The 23,535-nt window shown below is 34.7% G+C and overlaps 1 protein-coding gene across 1 annotated transcript in view; it reads right to left on the bottom strand.

Moving 5' to 3' along the window:
- The window catches only part of ADGB (androglobin), a 129,693-nt gene that overhangs the window by 69,869 nt on the left and 36,289 nt on the right, over nucleotides 1–23,535 (bottom strand). The window contains exons 7-13 of the mRNA XM_064446993.1: nucleotides 23,424–23,510; nucleotides 21,546–21,757; nucleotides 19,650–19,775; nucleotides 13,621–13,715; nucleotides 10,967–11,141; nucleotides 10,093–10,183; nucleotides 7,198–7,342 (exon numbers count right to left, since the gene is read on the bottom strand). Of these exons, the coding sequence (XP_064303063.1) occupies nucleotides 7,198–7,342; nucleotides 10,093–10,183; nucleotides 10,967–11,141; nucleotides 13,621–13,715; nucleotides 19,650–19,775; nucleotides 21,546–21,757; nucleotides 23,424–23,510 (931 nt within the window). The remainder of the gene's footprint in view (nucleotides 1–7,197; nucleotides 7,343–10,092; nucleotides 10,184–10,966; nucleotides 11,142–13,620; nucleotides 13,716–19,649; nucleotides 19,776–21,545; nucleotides 21,758–23,423; nucleotides 23,511–23,535) is intronic.

Raw genomic sequence — 23,535 nt, 5'->3', positions numbered from 1 at the left:
AAAAATACATGCCTAGTCATCCTTCCTTTTGACTGCCCCCTTACCTGCAATATGACATATCCTGCACAAGAGTCACTTGCTTTTTTGTTTGTTTGGTTTTTTAGTGAGGGAGGGAGAGCAGAAGAAAGAGATTCCACAGTTCCCAGTTTCTTTCCTGTTTGAATGTGGTACTATTAATGGGTTAACTGGACTAGCTTTGCCTTTGCAAAGATAACTATTAAAGCCTAAAAAGGCTATTGCTTCTTTTCATCCCAGGTCTCCCCTTAACAAGACTAGTCATCCTTCCCCCCACCTACACTCTCATATATAACCCATCTTTACATGTGTCAGCAGCACTAATGCTGAAACTGATAGCACTGAGCTGGCTAACATCTAGACACACACAATGATTTTCTGTTCTGCATTTCAAAGAGGAGTTGTGGGAGCTACACCAACTCAGAGCTGCTTTTATGCTTTCTCAATACAATCTAGAAACATTTTTAAGGGGCTGACCAACATAATTTAGAGAGTCTGAGTAAGTTAGACTGGATGGCAGGTCTCAACAGTACCTAAAGCTTGCACAAGGTCATTATGCTATAGCTCCAGGTTTGCCTCAACCCTCCTATTACAGACTACCCTGCATACACAGTATGGAAGGATCCGTGAACACTTCCTTAGAGGAAAGCCTTATGGCTTCCTACTTTAATTCCTAGTTGTAGTTAGTAAAAGTCTTCTTGCAGAGTTTTACAGCACCCCCACAGGCCCAGAACAGGCTCAGGAATCTCACTTCTATCAAAACTTTAGGTGTTTGGTCTTCTCTGAACTAACTAAAGGAGAGTTGAGAGAATAACCTACAGATTTAAGAGCCTCTGTCCCAAAATAGGAAGTACCAAATAATTTAATACTTATAATTTAACTGCAGTATTGTTTACTGAGAGAATATGAAAGTCCCAATTTTGCACAACACAAATCCTAGATTCTATTCCAAATCTGTTGTGGGTTTTTAGAAGAATGTTCATGAGTCAAAGCTGTGGACAGATCTAAAATAAACAGCAATTAAGGTATTAACTTACGTATTTTACATAAAATACATACATTGTTGAAATTGTTAACAGTGGAACAGTTTGGTAGCTGAAATACTGAAATTATGTCTCACAAGTTCCTTTTTAGGTTAATTTCTTCCTTTTCTACAGCAAATGAGCTGAAAAGGACACAACAGGATTTTGCAATTGCCCATGTACTTCGGCTCCTGTTTCCAGACTCCTGTGCATACAATTGTGCAAAACAAAAGGCAAGACGTGATCACTTGTCACATGACATTGACATTCATGACTGAATATTTGGGTCTGGAAAATCTCTAGTAATACCTGGGCTATTGCTCTCCTTTAAGCTGTAACTTCAGAAGTACGCATGCATAGAGCCGTCATATTTCTGCATGAAGTCTACAACTTGCAAGATTCCAATATTGCTAAATTTCTTGTAGGAGTCACAGGGATTACCAAACAGGTACATGTGAACTGTACAATATATCAAGTTGCTTCTCAGAAACCCTGGGCAAGTCCGAAGTATAAAAAGTATCAGGTCTACTGCACAAGCATTGGAGACTGTAATGTTTGCACCACGACTCTAGCACTTTCTGCCAAACTTACTGTTTATGGACTTCTAGTCCATAGTGCTTCTAGTATGGACATGTGGCAGCTTACTATAGAGCTACTTTGTTGGTATTAACAGCTGGCAGCAGGAAGGCCTGGAGGGATACAGAAAATCCTCAGAACTGCTCCAATGGAATTTCTAGGAAAGAAGGAGAACGTACCCTGGAAAATCTGCATGCTTAGTAATGTTACTTAAGCCAGTTTGAGCTGTGAAAGCAATCTAACTACAGCTGTGTAGAGTCTCCTATAGGCTCATTTACTCACTTTTTGGAGTGCAAACATAACATAGTCAAAAGCTGTCTCTCTAATGGTATGGGATGTGTCTGTCTACCTAAACCTCACTGATTCTAAGACGACTGGGAGTGTCAAGGAAGTTCTCATTCTGTTATGCTGTTGCCTCAGCTACAGCGACTAAGACTTTGGCACAGAAAGAGAAACTAAAGGCGTTTTCCTCCTTAATGAACACACATTGTCTGAAAGGTCAACTCTGCTGCCACAGTATCTGGTAAAGAAAGAAGTAAAAAAAGACTTGGATCCAGCCCTGGAACATGAAAGGATGCACACAGTTAGATTCAGGGAAAATTTAGTTACTTATTGTTCTTCCTGCAATCAATGGCAAATCTGAACACAAAATGTGAGGAAAATTCACTGGTTAACTTAAAAACCTAATTTATCATCTATTATGTTTTATAATTGTTAATGCATAATTGTAAAAATAGTGTTAATTCATAAATTTACAGCTGTCTTGTTATTTTCAAGGATTCAATTGTATTGTTCAGCCTCCTAACATTAGCTATGTGGTTATTTTATTCAAATCCACCAAATAATATCTTCTAAAATCTGACATTTTTGTAAAACCAGTATCCTTTTCTATTGCAGAAATAATGCATGGTAAAACTTTTCGCACCAGTTTTTCTGTAAAAAACACCAGTTTTGTTTCACAAATAAACTCTCTGGATATAATTTCAGGTGAAGGAATAAAGCTTCAAATACATAAATTTTAAGATTAAAAATCCATTTTAAATCTAACTCCAAAATGACAAAGACGACCAAAATGTTTCTTAAGATCCAACCCTGTGTTGAATTTCTAGGTTTGGTGTTGACCTGATAGTTATATCATCAAAGCATTTTGCATCTATAGTCACTTGGACACATTCTTTTTTTGCCTACTCCTGAGTCACTGTTTTCACTAACTGGAATATCAGCTCTAGTTTTAGCTGTCATGTGGGAGAAGGTAACAGAGGTGCCTTTTGAAAAAAGGCAGTAGTACAAAAGAACAAACAGCTGCAAAGTTGTGCACAGACTGAGGTATAGGAATAGTTTAAAAATAATGGATTACCAACTTGGCTTCTCTCTTATTCAGTCTCTAATGTCGGAGCTATTCCATTCTGTATATGCAAGTAGATATTTACAGGACCATCATAAAGAACCTCTATACTGCAAATGTCTAAATCGAGAGCTCAAGTCTCTCTTCTAATTCATGTGCTTCATATCTCATGTATACTTTTTTTTTCCCTGAAAAAATAAGCAGGGAATTTTCATTTTGTGCAGATTGAAGTAATTTTCAAAACTATAAAATGTGTAAAGAAAATAGAATGTTGTATTTTCTACCTAGCCCTCCCGTTGCTAATACCAATTCACTGGGCTTATAAAATACATTATAAGAAGGACTAGAATGAGGAGAGGAAAAAGCTTGTTATAACACAACAGTCTGGAAAGTTTATGGGGAACCTGAAAAAAAGCCACAACAGATCATGCAAACTAAATAGACTTCTATCAGTGTAAAGCAGAAGGTAAGACTGAGCTTGCATATATAAAGGATGCATTGAAGTACGAAAAATGAGGTAAACATGAACATTAAAGAACAAGTGTATAGTGTTTATGTCACTGGGAGAGGGTGACATTTTAACCCTTCTGCTCTAGGAAGTATCATTGCTAGGGAGCTTGACACTGAAGAAGCCACAAAGGGAAATCAGAACGTTCTGCTTAAGATTTATGAATATAGCAGTCAGGTCAGTCTATAAAAATATCTAGTAGCCATTGCAAATTCTGATCATAAACATATTTGGATCAGACTTTTCTTGCTTTGTTACTGTTCAACATTTCCTCAAACAGAAGGAAAAGAGCTTTCTTCTCAAGGGAACTGGAGATAACTTTTAGTAAAGAATTCATCACAATGAAGGATATTCAAGTAGGCTTTTGAATGGCAGAGCTACAAGGAAACACTATTCCAGGATAATCTTCTTCTCAAAAGAGTTTGCCAAAATTACCATTCCAGAAAATCGCAGGACGCTATGCAGTTTACATGCAATGACCTTTTTGCTTTTTTTCCTGTCCACAAAAGAGGATAAGGAATAAAAATGAAGTGAAAAATCAAATTCTGAAAACCTTCTACTTCAGGAAACCATTATTCCATAAATAATTTTTTCCAACTAAATGGAAGGATCAAAAAATCTACTTTCACATGTATTTCAATGCTTCTTACACATATAAATTACTTACCTTCCTATTGAAGAAGTATAAAAGCGAGCCTCTTCATTAAAGAACTGTGCCCTATTTTATGGAGTTTTTGAATAGAAAAGTTCACAAAATGTATTTTCATAATAACAGTGTGATTCGAGATCAATTTAACTATCAAAAATAGGTATTTTAAACAATTTTTTCCTAAGCCTTCAGAACTGTAAAATCAGAGGGAATGGGAAATTCAGGGGCAAAAAGTTTGAAAAATCAGTAACAAGGAATTTCTATTCTTTAGCATGAGTACTTTGGGTACAGGAGAGATAATGCCATCTTTCAACATGATATTCTTCAAAGAAGGTACATCCAGCTCCTAAAATTTTATCTTTCATTTATCACTAGTCACTGTTTCTGTGACAACAGACCTTAGGAACAGTGAATCAGATATTCAGTGATGTAACTTCATACAGTTTTCATTGGAGTGAATTGAAATATGCCAATTTAAACTTGCCGAGGATCTGGCACAGCAGCTGACTGAATTTCAGTCAGCTTAAAGCATAAAACTGCTGCACTCCAAAGATTTACCAAATCTATATCAAAGGTTTTAAAGCAGATGTCTCCTAAATAGTAATCACACAGGTTAAAATGGAGACAAAGTTATTCACAGTTATACTACACTACAAAATCCTACAAATTAGCCATAATGTAGTTGGGGATATCAAAGTTTCTCTTTCACTGTTTGTTTTTTAATCACTACTTGATTTAAAAAAAAAAAGTATAGATGTATATTGTATTTCAAGTTTTATAACTATGGAAAGAAAGCTCTCCCATAATGAATCTCCCAGAGGTATCCACATAATTTTGTCGATTAAAAGATTAAAAGATTTAATATGTGAATTAAAGAAGATTGTTCTGCAAGTTAAAAACATTATTTTCTTCTGCAATCCATACAAATGAAATCCTACTTACACATAGCAGCTATTAATAGGCATAGCATTTTTCAGATGAGATTTAAACTGAGGCAAAAGTAAGGTTCATGTGTAAGTCAATTAACTGCTCATGACTTCTTGCATTTCATGTCTGAGTCAGATTGCCCTCAGAGTAAGTCACACTCATGTCTTCTTCCAACCATTCCAGGTTATCAATGTCTCTCTCATATTTTCTTACTTGCCCTTGTCTCTTTGACTGCATGTCCTACTGTGACAGACCAGCTTTCTACAATCACATGGCTCTTACACACTTGGATGAGGGGGGGAAAATCAAAGTGACATTCCAAACTACTTTTATGCTTCCATCACATAAACGTCTATTAATTTGTAACTAACTAAATCTATATTTGTATAGCTAGAGAGACTGAAGTCATGCAACCAATAATTATTATAAATTGTAAGATGATACTTACAGCTCCTTTTGCTCCTGCCGCTTTTGTAATGATTTTCTTAAGTTGCAGTTATTAAAAAGACTTTAAAAAGGTCATGAAGTACTAATTAAACCATTGTTTAATATAGAACGGCTAAATACATGTTCTATTGCGAAGAATTCTTCTTCACTACAGAAATACCTTATTTTAAACTAATAAATACCTATTAACTATATCCACACATATACATTTTCTATACATACAATAGCTATAGAACAGCTTAAAACAACTGAGTTTCAGATCTGAAATACAAAAATGGTATTACAATATACTCTGAAGAGTAAACATATAAATAGGTGCTCCAAAAATTACATAGGAAATTATTTTCCTTTTATTTGAAAATTTACCAAATTAAGTTATGTTTTCACTGTTCATGAAGATACCTAATATTATCCTTAACAGTACGTCTTTGATCTTCAAACACATTTTGTAACCCTACAGGCAGTCACTAGACATCAACCAAAGACCACAAAAGTTATCCTCAAGTATATTTATCAATTTGTCCCAGAAAAAAAACAGTAGACTTTTTAAAATAATTGGGTCGTCCTTACCACAGGATTGTGTGGATAAGGACTTTGTTGCTGTCTTTCCTTTATGCAGCACTATGGATGAATACATTTTATAGGTTCATTTCAATTATTTTCTATATTGTAATCATATTGAATGTAACAGATATGTAAGTACTCATTCCATACTTGGAATAGAAAATAGAAGTAGAGGGGAGAACTGTCATAAACATTTACAAGTTGAGACTACATCCTCCCCAAAGTATATTTGGTTTATTGAGTTGGATCAAGATTTTGTGTACAAATTTATTGAAATCATTTGTGTATTACCTAGACTGCTTTTCCCCTCAATTTTCTTAAAGTCAGAAAGAGAATTGCTATCAGATGCTCTTATGAGCAGTGTTTGCTGCAATAAGGATGAAATTGAAGAGATATTGGCACTGCCAAGTTGGGTTCTTTTGTAGGTGTTGAGCAAATAAAACAACTTCAGTGGAGCTCTGTTTGTTTGAATATTTGAGTCTCTATTTCTCTATGTTGCAAATTATTTGTCCATACAAATTATTTCACTCAGGAAGCCTGAGCATCTAATTCACAGCTGAGGATTCCCTGGGGAGGCAAAGCTTCTGAAATTTAAGAGCAGGCAAACTCAGCATTAAAGCTTTAACTCTTTTTCTAGATCTAGCCTGAAGTATTTCAATTAAGAACCAAATGAAGATGCCATTTTTAAGGCATGAGTTTATAAAGTTTAAATTTTTCAAGTATCCACGTGCCTAAGTACATCCTTCACTGTAGATGAAATACACTAATTGTAACAGGAAGTAAATGTTTATTTATAAAGACCCCTGACTATCTTCTTAAGTCTCTCCGATTAAATTGATTTTAAAGAGCAAAACCAAAATACTTTATAGTGTCAGCAATGGGACTTTTAAAATCTGAGGAATAAATCATAAAAAAATAAGGTTAAAATGAAAACTATGAGGAAGTATTTTCCCACCCAGTACACATCAATACAACTGTAAAGTGCAACGAGCAGGGAAATTACTTAAATACCAGGGGGAAAAAAGAGCTTACTGAGAAGTCTTTAAAAACCTATATTTAGTATTATGTATTTTCTATTTTGCCTTTCACTATCCTTTGGAACATAAAACTAGGTCGAGTTTAAAAAAATTAGGAAAATTATTACCTGAGAATAATCATCTGCATTTGAGTGTCTCCCACTTTGATTCACATCCACATTACTGTCACTTATATTTTCATCACTTTCAGTAACAGGAGGGAGACAGGATATGGAATGAAATCCTTTTTTGATGGTAGACTGTGGAAAGTGGCTACATAGTAAAAGCAAACACAAAGACTTTAAACCATAGATTTACCTTCAAATGACAGTCTTCACAACTACTATTCTTAACAGAATTTTGTCAAAATAATTTGTGCCTCCTTTATTTTTACAGCTTAATAGGGCAGCACAAAATCTATATATACATATATTCCTTATCATTACTGGCTTGGCACTACACACATATCTACGCTCAAAAGATGTGAACTGTTGCCTTCTTAACTAACTCCCAAAAAACCAAAACTCAAGTCCGCTGAGGAAGACTAGATAATAATGCCAGAAATGAATAAATTTCTATGGCCCCTAGACAAAACATTTATAATGTGCACTACTTAAATAGAGGCAGGGCAAAAAAAAAAAAAGTGTTTTGTGTCAGAATGGTTTTTTGTCTTTTCCCTCAAAATGGGTCTCCATAGCTACCAGGCAGCTCAAAAACACGATAACCAAGGAAACCTGTGCAAGGCCTATTCTGGCTATAGTAAAAGAAAGCTCTGTCACTGACTTTAGTGGAGGCAGAAGTAAAAACCGATGGAAATATAAATAACTCCTTGCTTGTTAAGCAAACTAGGAGAACAAGATGAAAACAATGTTGCACACATGCCAATTAGACATAAATACCTAATAGTGTTATTGCAGCAATAAAGAACAGAAAAAAATGTAAGCATGTGTTATCCAACCCCCCTTCTTAAGGACTGAGATAATGAAATATCAAGTTCTTTAGTTGTACCACAGTCACAATTATCTTCGCCTTCAATGTTTCAAAAGATTTTATTAGAATAAAAGCAAGAGATTAAAAACAGTTTCAGTCCCAGTTGTGTATCTAAATCCCTCATCTTATTTCAGCAGCTATATTACTTTAATGAAATGCTAATACTTGCCATATATTTTTGGTTTCTACCTGTTAATTAAATCACAAGAGATTAAATTAGCCGATTGTCATGGAAACTTAGCACATTAAATAAACTGTCCTTGACAAAATGGGGTAAGCTGACCATGAAGCAATCTATTAAATATGAAAAACAATATCAAATATGTTAACATTAAAATACTGCAACATCTTAATTATTATTATTCTCTCATTATTTTAATAACCTATTAATGGATATCGCTTAGAGCATTTTTATGTATTTCTACTCCTACTATTTGAAAACAAACAATGAGCAATTTAATGTATGTTTAACCAGTAAAATGCAACTCTGTCAGCAAAATGATATTCCCAGGTCATTTCTCCCATGCACAAACACTGCTGTTCAAAAAAAGAACCAAATCTAACTGGTTTGTTATCTATCCATTCAATCAAGATAATCAAAATGCAGAAACTGTCAAGTATGTGATTTATTTGCTTTACTTAGAGATGTACTTAACAAAAGGTGTACACACCTTAAAAAAATGCACACACCACCAACAATTTACAAATTGTTGTTGGACTCATGCTTCAGAAAAGAAATATCCTCTGAAATAACATAAACTTTTTGGTGCTCACTTGTTATGTGATACATCCAATGCTTCTTCCGTCAGGAGTTCAGTCAGAATAAAAGAGAGGAGATTAATAATTCCAGCAGTTGTCTACCGAATGTCCATATCATAAGCGGAAGCCTGACACTAATGTATCATGCAGTGGGTCATAGGAGAAAAACTAAGGCCCTTATACACTTAATGGTAATCCTTTTCTTGTCAGCGAGCAAGTATTATCCTGAATATTGAATATTAATTAGAAGTGGTGCATACATCAATTCCTGAACTGTCTTCTCTAAGACACCCTGTTTTCAAGGGTTTATGACTTCCAAACAGTATTTAACACAAGGCATTTATACACAGTTGTGTTCTGAGCATGAGCTGTATCACCTGCACTCTCAGGCTTCTTGTAATAACTATAATGAATAGAGAACAGCCTGTTTTATTCATAAACATTAATTGTTCCATGCCAGATATGTGACGCCTACAAAAGTACTGACTGCCCTATCAATAACTTCCTTGTTATGTGCAAGAAGTGAAAAAGACCAGTAGTTTGAATAAAAATTTGAATGATACCAAAAAATATTTTTTTCTGGTGGAAGTGGTCTATTGACTATTCTATGTCTTTGGGCCCAGCAAGCAGAGAAAGTTGCAAAGTGGTTTTGCCTGACAGAGCTTCCTGCCCTTCAGGGTCAGATGCCCTAAGTGTGCATACACCTAGGGGACTGTCCACACAGGGTGTGATAAGTAGGGACCCACCCCTCAGGTGTGTGCATGCTGACCTCCTCGAGGGCTTTCTCACCAGCGTGTAGATTAGCAGGTTTTAGGGAGCAGCATATAAAGCTTAGAACATCCCAACTTGCATCTCCAATAGGAGGTGTGTGCAAGTATTAGAACCTGCACTCCCAAAAGAGAAGGTGTGCTTGTGACCCAGAATGCCAGGAGGATGTGTGTAATTGCATGTGTATGTCTCTGTTTGTGGTATTAGAAACTCTTGGGATTAGACACATAAAGGTGTTCATAAAGTTTGTAGGTGTTCATTAACATTTTGTAAGCATCTAGTATAGTGCTTTATCTGTTATATTGCTGATATTGAGATTAGTAAAACAATAGAGTGCACTCATCCTGATATGCTTTAAACTACATGAACTGAGTAAACTCATAAACTAAAGTAAACTACATGAACTAAAGTAAACTACATGATCAAGTAAACATAAGCCATTGCACTTTCACAGTAAAATGGACTAACAATAGGATGTTAGGGCTGAAACTACATTGAATACTTACATGTCTGTGGGTATTGTGATAAGATTCAATTTGTAATTCAAAAATAGGCTAGCAATCTCAACATATTCTTCAGGTTTCTTTACCACAGGCTCTGGAAAAAGCAACTTGTTAAATACACATTCATAAGAAATATTAAATACCATAATTTTGACAATTTCCAAAAGGAATTGATTGCCCCTAAATAATTCTGTTTTCCAAGTATCATCACATATGATTCACATTTTCTTCCACTTGAGTGTTAAAAAGCAACTACAGGTGGGTTTAGGTGACATATATAAGCAAAATAAGTGCTTAACACTCCCTGCAAGGTATTAAAAATGTGCTTAACTTAAATGTAAGGTTATCCGAGGTAGCTCAGAACAACTGTGGCAGCACATTATGTCTCTGCTAATTTGCTCTGTTCCTGATCCCAGTATATTTTGTTAGCATGCCTGTAACAATTTCATATTCAAGCTACTTCATATCATCCATTTCATTCTATTATGCAGTATAGACAAACCCTAGAACAAGTTTACCCCTGAAACTATGAGTTGATGCAGCAGGACTAGTCACATACTTCAAAGGTTTAAAAGGTGTTCAGAAGCTTTCATGGCTCTGCATCAGAGAGCTTCTGTGTTGCTTTGATAACACTCCCTCTTCATTTTCCCCAGTAGAGTGCTTTTTTAGAGATAAACTAAGACACTTCTCAAAGCATTTAAAAAATAATAGGACTAAGGGGAAGTAATGCAAAATGGGGAAAAAAAAAGAGAGGAAAGAGTAATCCTCAGGGAAGTTCTACTGAAATTAAGCAACAGATAATAAGTAAGGCTCTGAAAATGTTTATAATAATCAAAAAGTAATTACAAATTTATTTTGGAGGTTTGCATAGACAAACCTTGAGGTTCAGATGTCACAACAGTTTCCTTTTTCTGACGGAAAAGCTTCCAACGAGGAACTGGTGGTGGTTGTGGCAGTGCTACCAGAGGACAGGACCTAGTTCTGGTAATCAGGACAGGGTGGCTGTATATGTGGGAAAGCCCATATTGCCTCAGCTTCTCTGAAGAATCAGCCTATAAAACACAATTAAAAACAATCTGACTAGGTCAGCTTTCATTTCTCATCATATCCCTCTCTCAAAAAAGAACAGTATGCACAGAAAAGCATCTAATGGCTTGGATAACAAATGAAACAAAAATCATTCACCTGACAAAGCTATCCAAAACCATTCTAATTAGGATTCCATATTCAGCAGAAAAAGTATAACTGAATACGTAGAAGTGTTTATATATATTTTACTTTTCATAATAGATTCATCACTTCTTTCAACTTATTTATATAACTATACTCTTTTAGGTGCTACAGAAAACATGTAAGTGAAGCAGAACAAAGATATAAGAAAACAGTGACAACATTTTGTTTTAAATAAACATATTTAAAAATACTTTTTTTCTGTGGAAAAATCCTTACTTCATGCTGAAGTACTCATGAGGCAGAATTCTAAAAGCAACTGGTCTTTTAGATAACTTGTGAAATCTCCATAATGTAATATCATTTTGAAGCAATACACCATTACATTTAAGCTTTTTATCTGCTGATTGATTTAGAAAACACATTATACAGTTAACCTATATACCAAAGCTCTTAGCAATAGACTTAAGAGCAATTTTAGATGTGGACATTGAGTGGTGCTCTTTGCATTAAAATAATAATGGCCCAGTACTTAACATTTTTCACTACCGAAAGTTCTTTTAGAAGATTTGTGCACCCTTTTTACTTTAAAAATACGCCTTCTTTTGCTTGCTAAATAGGTCACCCATAACTAATTCTTTAACATGTTCATCAGCAAGTGTCTGGTTGCTCCTGCTCATTGTCAAATGTTCCTGAGGTTCTATAATTACAAACTGCAAAGAAGAATGTAGTTGTGGTTATTTAAAGGGAGAGGATCTAATTAAACACATTAAGGTACACAAGCAATATTTCAGCCTCATTTGATCTCTGAATTTATAAAGATATATTACAGGAGTGGTGACTGGAAACACACATACTCAAACACTTAAAAAATGCAAGTTAAAACCTCTGAGATCATAAAGGATTTTGAAGATGACCAGTTAGGTACCATAAAGGAGAGCTTGTCAGCTGCTGAGTAGGAAATACACTTGAATGACTTGAATATTGATTTTTTTTCATTTAACTGAGCAAACTTAAGGCAACTAAATTCAAGCCACATCAATCCAAGGAGATACACACCAGAAAGCACAGTGAAAAGGGATACTGCAAAAATTCTGGAGGGAAATTCTGGCACAACTGCAGTCAATGACAAAATCCTCCACATTTAGGGAGCTATTCCTATCCCAAACAATGAATCCATGCTTCCAAACTAATTATTTCTATCGGTATAGTACTTCTCAGCCCCCAAGGAAAGCTTGAAAATGGGCTTTTTTAACTGAGGCCCACAAGAAACCCACTACACTTCTATATCAATTTCTGTCAACCTCCATTTTTCTATCAGTCTTTAATACAATACTGTTTTAGACATATAGATTCATCTGCGTCATCCTATTTGGCCTGTCATGCCTCTTTTTCAGTAATATCCCTACTCTGACAGACTGAAGCCAAGTTTGAGACTCAAGGCCTTAGGTAGCAGGAAAGATACATCTCAATGTCACCGTTTCCAGTTTGCTTTTTGATAACTAGTATTATTATTAGCAAAGAGACAGTATTGTCTGAGACCTTAAATTAATAAAAATTAAGATAAAATCACAGAGAACAAGCTAGTCTTCAGAACAGCATAAAATACACAGCACAATTTTTAAAAAGAAAATAGTGCAAGAATTAAGAGCAGTAAAGCATTACACCTGCAAACTGTTTCTGGAAATTATTTTATGAAGCCTATCAGTTTTATGAGAAGGCAGCTTAAATGTTAATGTTCTAATTATGATAAATATGATTTAAATGTACAAAAATTTATATCTAATTAATAATCAACTCAATAAAGCCTGTTCTTGCATTATAAATAGCTTTCTTAGAGTGTGAGTGACTAGGTGGAAATTTAAGCATTGTTTTTACCCCAGCTGCATGAATTGCTACATTTTCTCCAGCTGCTTTCACCAGTTACACCACTAATGATGGAAATGGATATAAACATGCTATTTCTTATGGAACAACGTATCGGAAAACATATATCAGAGAAGTCATTAACTGCAGTCTGAAAAAAAAAGGAAATTCATGTTTTTTAAGTAGCCCTTAAAATAATTAGTCTTTCCATTCAGAAGCATCTCATCGTGATGCATTTTCTAGTCCACATCTAGCCTCTCCTGGGATCCTGAGGAAAGTGGAGTAAAACTGTAAAAAAAGAGCAGGGCTGTGGCAGGAAAATGCATAATCAGAATACCAAAGTACCAAACCATAACTTTAACTGATAGTCATTACCTGCTGACTGTTTCACTATACTAATTTTATTGTTTTTGTTACAATGTAGTTGATACAAAATTAAACACCCTGACCATAAAATATGTAAAGCCTTCTTGTCCTGGGAGCATAGAATCTTACCATCTGCCGTAATGAAAAAATATCCTCTTCAAACAAATGTAGTGGTATACAGCCAGCATACACAGCCATTTCTGGCTGGGTCAGCACAGAAGACTCTAAAGAGAAAACATTAACATGCTTTAGAATGGGGTAAACAGTAAATAAGTGTTGTACCTCGCCCTAAATTATTCTGCTTTCTCTGCTTTATTTTTATTATTCTTTTCTTTGTTTGACCCTGTTATTTAATTCAAAACAAGGACTCATCGTAAAATACTCAGAAGAGAAGCCATACCTGGAAAAAACACATTGCTTTAATCCTTGCCTATTTAGACCATCAGCAACATTTGCATATTTTCCTTCTTTTACACAAATGAATAACAGAAACTACAACTTAGAAATGCAACAGCTCTCTCCTTGGTTTTTAAATTTTTCTTCAAACTTTAAAAGTACTAGATACTAGCATGAAGAACACAATGCACATCATCTGGGTAGACACAGTAAAAACATACACATTGGCCAGTACTCGCTAAAGGCTTCTCCCTAGGGAAAGAAAAATTTGATTTTGCCAGCAAAAGAATCAAACGGCCACTCCTGCCCATGGATATGAAGATTGAGAAAAGTAGTTTGAGTAACAGAGTGCTCATAAACCAGGGTTATTGCTCTTACTTCTGTCAAGGAGGTGGAAAAATAGAGGTAATGATGGCTGCTTCAGAAGTTGTGAGGGGGTGACCCCATAGCTGTCATCCCACACACCTTACGGAATTTTGTTTTCCTGTAATTCTGCCATAGGCAGTGCATAAAAGCAGAGGCACATTCACTTTACTGTCCTTAGAAATCCGTTGCACTAGTCAACCATGCAATCATCTCATACCTGTATCTGTGAAAGAAGCTATCATTGATTCCTGAATGATGAAGAGAAACCAAGGCTGTCTGGCTGACAGCCAGCTCACTCATGCTGAAGGGAAATTAAGAGTCTAAAAAACATAATACTAGAAATATAGGTCTGTGGTTTGACCTAAAAGGCAGCTCAAAAAGAAGGATATCTATTTCTCTCTGTTTTCCCTTAGTCATCTAAGAAAGCATGTGAAGACAGGATTTCAGTACACAGGTTGTGACACCTGCTTTTCATCACAATGTTTTGTCTTTGTTCCCTTCAGCTCCACCTCAAATATAGGATAATTGCTTCCTATGTTTAGTAACTATTCAACTGGAAGGTGCTTTAATAGGTGTTTCCTGTGAAATGGAATAAAATAATGCTGTCTGCATGCAAAGAAAAAAGATAAAGGAAAAGAAAAAGGAAAAGAAAGGAAAAAGAAAAACAGGCAATCTACTGGAAAATACAATTTATTAGACTTAAAATCAATTTATTTAGAAGGTATGCAGTGTTTTTTTCTTAATGCAGTAAGATTATCTCTGCTTCTTAAATATTCTTCCATAAATTCAATTACTCAATTAAATATAAGCTAATAGTAAGTCAGAGTTACTTCCCGGTGGATTCTTAGTATTTCTCACTACATGCTTGTGATTCCTGTGTTAATCACAGCACTTGTGTTAGCTGTGGGTTTCAGCTCATTCAAAAGCAAGGCTATAATCTAGGTTTGATCCCAGTCCCTGCTGACATGTCTGATCTGTTACAAATACAGCAGTAGTAGCTACGATGGACTACACATTACAGAAGACTGTATGCCACAAGGCACACCGATCTCACTGCATGTGAGAAGTATTTTTGAAATAAAAGTATTTAATCAAATACCAGGTAGAATGTAAAACTGTCATACTCAGTCCAGATGGGTTGTGAAATGAAATGTCTGCAGGCCAGACAATAAACAGTAATGAACAAATTATTAGAGCATGCAAATGATTAACCAGGCACACGATATTCATTTGTATAACACTATTACAATAGTAGAAAGATTTTGTGCATTATAGCAATATCTTTTAAATATAATAAACTATTTGATCATTTTTCACTGTACAAAAATGAGAAGGATGTATGCAAATTATTTGCCACCAAGTGTAATGTTGATTTGTGTGAATTCAGAACCTAGGGAAATTAGTTAAAACCAATAGCCATGATAAAACTCTATTATTAGATGAAAAATGTTATAACATATGATACAACGAAACAGATTCAGCAAAGCCTATTATTTATATTCATCAGTGTGGATTTAAGAATTCTGTGGTGCTTTGTTAAAGATTCCTGAATCCTTGTAGCTGCTTGTGTTTCATATTTGGGGCTTTGCAAATTCATCCACAGAGAATGAGTACTACACAATCTGAATAAATGTTTCAGTCCCTGGGAAAGTATCATTTGAACTGATACAAGTAATATCTATCTATCTATCTATCTATCTATCTATCTATCTATCTATCTATCTATCTATCTATCTATCTATCTATCTATCTATCTATCTCCAGCAAAAATTGTTGTTGTTAATATTCTTAACCCTTTTTTGTTTAATCATAGGTTTGGAAGGCTTGCAACAAATTTTCTCACTACATCTTAAAGTTTCTCTTAAATATTTATTTGTGAAATGAGCTGATGCTGAGATTTAACTTTCCAGAACACCTCAGCTGGCTTTCAGTATCCTTCTTATGAGGTGTGCAGTTCATATATTAACCTCTGTTTTTGTGTTAGGCATGGATTAGCTTTGCCTATTGGAGGGTATTTTTTAGCCTTCAGGAAAATGACCTATGTGCTTTTCAGAATTGACATAAATATTGCAGAACGATAATATGCATTTGAAAAACCAGAACAAAATATTAGGCTCTGTTCCCTACTTAGAAATTAAAATTCTTTTGAATCGACAAAAGGAAATGAAAATAACTTTATAGTTATGTGTTATGTAGCTCATTGACTCTGGTGGTTAACATTACAGATTTACTTGTACGGTTTCAGAAATTTTTAAACATAATAATAATAATAATAATAATAATCTCCCAACATTTTCATGACATAGCGACATAGAAAATATTATTCTCTCTAATTACAAAACTGGTATCAAGATACAATGCGACTTAGCAAAAATAAATGGCTGGTTTGTAGAACACACTCCCAAATTCCCAGCTAGTGCCCTCTCCAGTGGAATAGTATTCCCTTTCCAGCAGTTCAGAAATTATTACAAAAATCATTAGTCTAGAAACATAAATAGAAAGTGGAGCGATGGCTCTTTATAGGAACAAGGGGCCTAGGTAGCTCATATCAGATCATCACAAAAGCTCTTTATGGAATGAATGGACTCCCTAGGTATGAAAGGAGAAACAGTCACAAGAAGAAAAGGCTGAGGAATGGGAAAGTGCAGATTGTGTGCCAAAACGTGCCAGTAGGAACATGTGAATTGTCTATAAAAGCTTCCCAAGGACTGGCTTGCTGATAAGCCACCGGACCAAAGAGCTGGTTGCTCTCAGGAAGAGCGCTGGCTGATCAGGTGAAGGGCTCACTATTCTGCTGGATTCACGCAATAGGATGAATAGAGAAACAGGTTCACTGCTTAAAGGATCATGAAACTCATCTTGTATTTGCCGGATACAGCAGGCATTGGTCTGAGTGCGCAAGTGTTTCGGAACTGTATTTATACATTTGTACTGGGTCTGGCTGGGATGGAGCTAGCTTTCTTCAGAGCAGCTCATATGGTGCTGTGTTTCAGGTATGTGACCAAAACAGTGTTGGTAACACACCGATGTGTTAGCTATTGCTGAGCAGAGCTCACATAGCATCAGATTCTGCTGTCTCCCACTCTGCTGCCCCAGCAAGTAGGTTGGGTACAGGAAAGAGGTTCAGTCCTCCTGATTCTCTCCCCTGTCCCACTGGTGGCGAGTGAGTGAGTGACTGGTTGGGGGAGCTTTGCTTCCAGACAGCATCAACCCACCACGGCATTATAACCCACATGAATTCAAAAGCCTGTAAGAGAAGTTTATGAATACTTAGAAGTAACTGGTATGTCAATGTATCTGAAACTAAATAAGGTAATGAATATGCAAGGTAATGAATACAAAAAGTTTTGTCATTTTAGAAGTAAAATATAAATGATATCAAGAGAAGTTAAATACCTCTTTAGAAATAATTCATATTTACCATAGAAAGAAGAACAATTCCTTTAAAGTCATCACACTCAATATGTAGAGTGAAAACTTGTAGTAGGGAAATAAGCACTTTTACAGTGCTGGAAAATAAATACTTCTCAAGCCATTTACATTAAAAATATAAATGGAAAAAAAAGCTGTTGCATTAAGTAAAGTCACTGTTAAAAAATCACTAAGAACAATTCAGAAACTTTTTCAACTACTTCTGGAGTCTGACTTTGAACCTAGCCCTAGTGTCAAATGGTACTTCATGCACAAAAATGGTTCTACTGTCCTGGATCACTCTCTGCAGACCATCTGTCTCACAAAGCCTGCAAGCTTTTTCTGTTGTGGCTACAATCTCACAATAAAAATACATTTTAATTCAGTATTATTTCAAATTAGTTCTCCTTTTTTTTATTATTTCTTTGTAATCTTGAATTTGCTTCATATCTTACAGCCTCTGACTTTACAATATTCGCATTTACTTCTATTTAAATTCTTATCAAGTTTATTAGTGAGATATTTACCTCTTAGTCTTTTTCAAATTTCTTTTCTGGTTCAGATTTAGGATAAAAGAGTTCTCTGACCATCGTATTTGAGCCCTGAACTTATAATCTTTCTAAAGAACCTCTTCACATGCCACTAACTATCTTTCAGAAAACAGCATAAACTGCTTTAAATGGCAGAACACAGATCAAAATGTAATGTATTTTTTTCATATGGAAACACTGCCTGATGACATTTAATATTCTTTCACTCATTTAGCAGAATTTCTAGAATTCATCACCTGGATCCTTCTGTTACTCCTTTGCTTTGTTTGCCCCACAAAGTCCTTGAATACCGGGCACATTCCTTATATTCATGGGAAATGCCTCACTTCCTACTCCACAACTGCTACCACTAAAGCAAACTATGTTCCATTTTAAAACATACTGCTGTTTAACTCTTTTAGTAGTATCTGAGCTAGGTATTCAATGAATATATTTGTTGATGACAAACAGCAATATTGGTTTGATATAAATGAAAATTATTTAAACCACCAATTTTAATCAGTATTTAAATCAAGAAGCAGGAATCCGATTTACATAGTGATTTTCATTCTTGTTATACATTTTAACTTTGTAGTTATTTTCCCAAAGAATGATGCTCTACCTTATTCTTACATTGATTTGCAACTAGATAATATACCAATTAATAAATGTTTCCTTCTTCTAGCCATACAGAAATGCTACATGTTTGCGAATATAAGCAATGACAAAAGCAAATCAGTTTAATGTACATTTATGAAAACTTTTTATATAATAAGCATGACATTTCTTATTGACTGGTTAGTTGAATGATTAGTATTTACTTGTGGCTTGTTTAAACTGTATTTTGTTTTTTAAAAAATAATGACATTTAAATGGAAAAGCAAGAATTTACTTAATTTTTAAGCTATCATGAATGTATCAATATAAAAAATAAATTCATTAAAATGTACTTCCAGGATAAAAGGAACAAATTTATTAAACAATTAAATTATGGCTTAAATTCTAATAAATATTTCTGGCCATCCTGTCCCCCTGCCCTTCAACAAAGTAGCATTCCTGCTTTTTCCAATCACAATTTACTGAATAAAGTAGATATTGAACAAATAAATTATTAGAGAGGAAGCTTTTGTTTTTAATACAGAAAGACAGTTTACCACTAGAACAAATCTTGGTCCTACATGACTGGCCAGCAACTTCCAAATATTCTGCATAGTGTTACTTTACATTTTGACATCAAATACAAACTACTGCAATCCTTTCCTAATATAAGTTATAGGATTTCAGTAGGTTATAATGACTTCAGTCTGTAATGTAGCCTGTAAAGAACAGTAATTTTTTAACAAATTAGTATATTTAACCTCCCACCAACTAAGTTCAAAAACAAATAAAAGCAAAGCCCTTTGCTTTACATATATCTCCTGTTTGTATTTTTAGCTTCAAAAGAATAGGACTTACTTTCAGCTAAGGTCTGAAGAGAATGTTGGGCTTCTGCCAACATTTGTGAAGACTGAACTGCTAACTTTTTTTCTTTTTCTCCTTCTCTGCTTTTCTTCTTTCCAATTTCTCTCTGCTCTGCTTTTTCTATTAAGCAAAATAAAGATTAAGTATTTTCCTTTTTCAGACACAAACCTTCAGTCATAAAGTCTCATACTGTGTAAATGCTTTAATGACATTTTAGATAAATTAAAAAAAAACACCACAAACTATTCCAGTCAGAAGAGTTGAGATACAATAAAGAACTAATGTAATTCAGTTTTTTAAAAAATAATAATTCTTAAGACATAAACGCAGATTTACTGAGAAGGGGCAGGAAGGGACAGCCTGCCCAGAGAGGTGGTAGAGTCGCCATCCCTAGAGGTGTTCAAAAAACCGTGCAGATGCGACACTTCAGGGCATGGTTTAGGAGGCATGGTGGTGTTGGGTTGATGGTTGGACTTGATGATCCTACAGGTCTTTTCTAGCCTTAATGATTCTATGATTCTATGAAGGCTTCAGTCCCACCTTCCAGTTAGTGCACAACTCTCATGTCTCTACTATAATGTTTAGAATTCCTGAAATCCTGGCATTGTGTCAAATATTTTATTCATGTCCCATGCATCAGTAATTTCCAAAATAATCTAACATAGATGAGACATAGATTTCCAATGCACATGGAAGAAGAAAGTCTCCCACAGTCAGAACCTTCTTTCAAGTCTTAGAACTTAGACTATAGGAAAACTCATTTCCAGTTAAAAAATTCCCCCAAAATTCCCAAATATTAATAGAGGATCAGAACACAGCTTATAGCCTCAGAGTTAGAGATTACAGAGCTGTATCGTAACATAATGCTTCCCTGATTCTTAGCTGTTTCAGTTGCTAACAGAATTTCTAAGTCTTAGGCAGCATTAAATTTACAAAGTTTTCTGGGAATAAATTACAGGACCCTGTTGGATGAAGGACAGTGCTGTTCCCAGTGGCTGGATCCCCGTGCATGTCCATTCCAAACTCTGAAATACGTACTATGCAGGTGAGTGGGTCATAAAATGATAGCAAGAATTCCTGTGAAAAGAGAATACCCCCTCAGCCAGGTCTCGTCTAGTATTTTTATAACTCTTTTGACATTAGGACTAATTTTGGGGGATTCGAAGTGGGGAAGACAGGGATTTTTTTTTAAATCTAGGAAGAAATAGAAATTTTAATATATGATTTGTACCTTTCAAAAACATGAGAAATGTTGTGAAATTGCATCCATGCCTTCAAGTTAAAAACAGCAACTAAGAAAACTCAGTCTAAATATAAACATTTAATAATAATATAGTGGAACAAATGAGTTTCTAAACCTAAGTTTTTTCATTTAAATGTAAATAGGATTAGCAGCCCTTGAAGAAAGCTAATACCCATACCTACTAGCATAAACAGAAAAGTTGCTATAAATAAAAATGGAGGTAGGCATTAGAATGTACTTGTCAGAACCCTCTGTAGGTAATCATGCTTTGTAACACCCATTATGAAATGTATAACTTATTGATGGTCAGAGCAGTGTTGCTTTTGGGGAAACTATAACCCCTCTGATTGTTATCCCTCTGGCAAGGAACCAGTCTTTAGAGAAATGGTTGTGACACAGAGCTGAATAAATCTCTGCCATAAAATGAAACTGTTTTCATAAAATAAGAGACTAGTACTGCTTATAATGAGATCTACAGTTAAAACAAACTTTTTTGGGTTTACACCATTGCAACAAGTTCAGTGAAATAACAACAAAGCCACAGAGTTGCATGTGGTATAACAAAGACATATAAAATTGAAGCCAGAGGTTGTGTTAACTTCATTTATGCTTGGCCTACAAAGATAATGCTACCTAAAATTACAGACCTTTGCCAATTTTCTCAGCTTTCTCTGCTTTCTCAGGTTTATCTGACTGCTTATTCACAGATGAAGCTTCGTTTTTTAATTCTGAGACTTTGACCTCTTTAGGTTTTGTATCTGACTGAGGAATATCAAGTTCTGGAGTTTTCTTATTTGGCAACTTGAATTCTGGCACAATCTCTTTCAAAAAGCCCCAGATTTTGTCCAAGTATCCAGGCCTTTAAAAACAAACACATGTATATGTCAATGATAATGATATTTGCAATAAGAAAAGAAAGTGTGATTTGCATTTAAACAACACTACTCTACAAGTGACAGTCCAACTCCTAGAAAAGTTACTGGGTTATTTTAGTAAATAAAACACACTTGCCTGATTTTGTGTATCAGCCAATTTGTTAAGAGACAGACTATGGACAGATCCATAAAGAAAGAGATGGTGGTTAGGAAACCATGTAAACAAAGCATCCATTCTAAAGCTTTTTAGTAGATAAAAGTTGCAGCAGGGAAATTTGCAGACCACTTTGCAACTATACCATATAATAACTTGATTCCAGCTCTGTACATTAAAAACTGTCACAAAGGTACTTCTAAACTAGGTTCCCTAACTGTTTCAGCACAGGTAGTTCCATGCCTCTTCCACTGATTCCACCAGCTACAACAGCTTTTTGATACGACATGACAGTGGCAGCCATACCGGTTCTCCACAGAAACTCAGTGATTCCAGAAATAATTTAAAAATAGTTCAGGGCCATGAATAAGTTTCATGCAAGCTAACTGCATGCAACCTTTATTTTAAAAAAAATAAAATAATTGATTGTACAATGCGCTAAAGCCATCTCATAGTACTATTGCAAAGACTCTGTGATATTAATATTTTCTTATTCCAGAATATAATATATTTGCAGTAAGTGCCAGATTTGTGAATACTATTTTTTGGTGTTGCAAATGTAAAACTAACTGCATAAAGAAGCAAAATTTAGGTTAGTCAGATTTCTAAGTCCATGGGTTACATACACACTACTGTAAGACATGAATATATCAAAAACCTAAATTGCAAGCACAGCTTAGGACATAAAAATTGCTGAAATAAGGAGTAAAATAGCCCTTGACTGAACTTATTTAATACTGAAATACTGTTACATATACTGAAACAAACAATTATGCCTAAATAAATTATATATAAACCAAAACTATTTGTTATCTATATATTGATTAGAATGTATACATCAAAAGGCAAAAAAGTGTAATTTTAAAAAAATTACTAGATATTTAGAATCTGTATCCCAGTCATTCATTCAGTAAAAAGAATGTCAGGCTGGTAAAATAGAATGTCCGTTCTGTAAAACCACAAAATGGACTTAAACACAGAGGAAACAAGAAAAAATGTTATTATAGGTTGGAAATACTATTTGTGGTTGGAAATAAAAGTATATCAACTGTTCCAATTTAAAAGGTGAAAACACCATACTACCTGAAGTTGATTACTTCCAAATTCATGACGTATACTTTCTACAGTATATTCAGATATGAAGTTATTATTATTACTTGCAGACATTGTATATCTGTATACTAGATGAAACAGATTCCTCTAACCCTGTTTTCAAGACCATGTTTAATATTAATTAAAAATAAATTAATTTTATAAAGAATAGCCATCAGCTTAACATGGTAAATAGCTTTACAAGCAACTGCATAACCTACAAAGTAAAACATAGTAACATTACATTCCTTGAAAGCACATTTCTCAAGCGTCGGAAGTAAAAAACATACACTTCCCAAAATTGATGCTGAAGGACTTTAAGGGCTCAGCTTTATTTTTTGTAATGCCTTATAGAATTAAACATTAAACAACTAATATGTAAATTGTTTAACAGAAGAGCTTACTGGAGAGGAATAACTTCTGGTATCCATCCAGTCAGTGTATGTAGAACTGTAAATTCCTCCAGCTCTCTTTTTCCAGTTTCATGTATACTGTAACACAAAACCAGACCTTATA

Source organism: Phalacrocorax carbo, chromosome 3 (assembly GCF_963921805.1).
Source record: "Phalacrocorax carbo chromosome 3, bPhaCar2.1, whole genome shotgun sequence".
NCBI lineage: Eukaryota > Metazoa > Chordata > Aves > Suliformes > Phalacrocoracidae > Phalacrocorax > Phalacrocorax carbo.
Note: the sequence above shows the minus strand (reverse complement) of the source record. Positions and strands in the feature narration are given on the sequence as shown.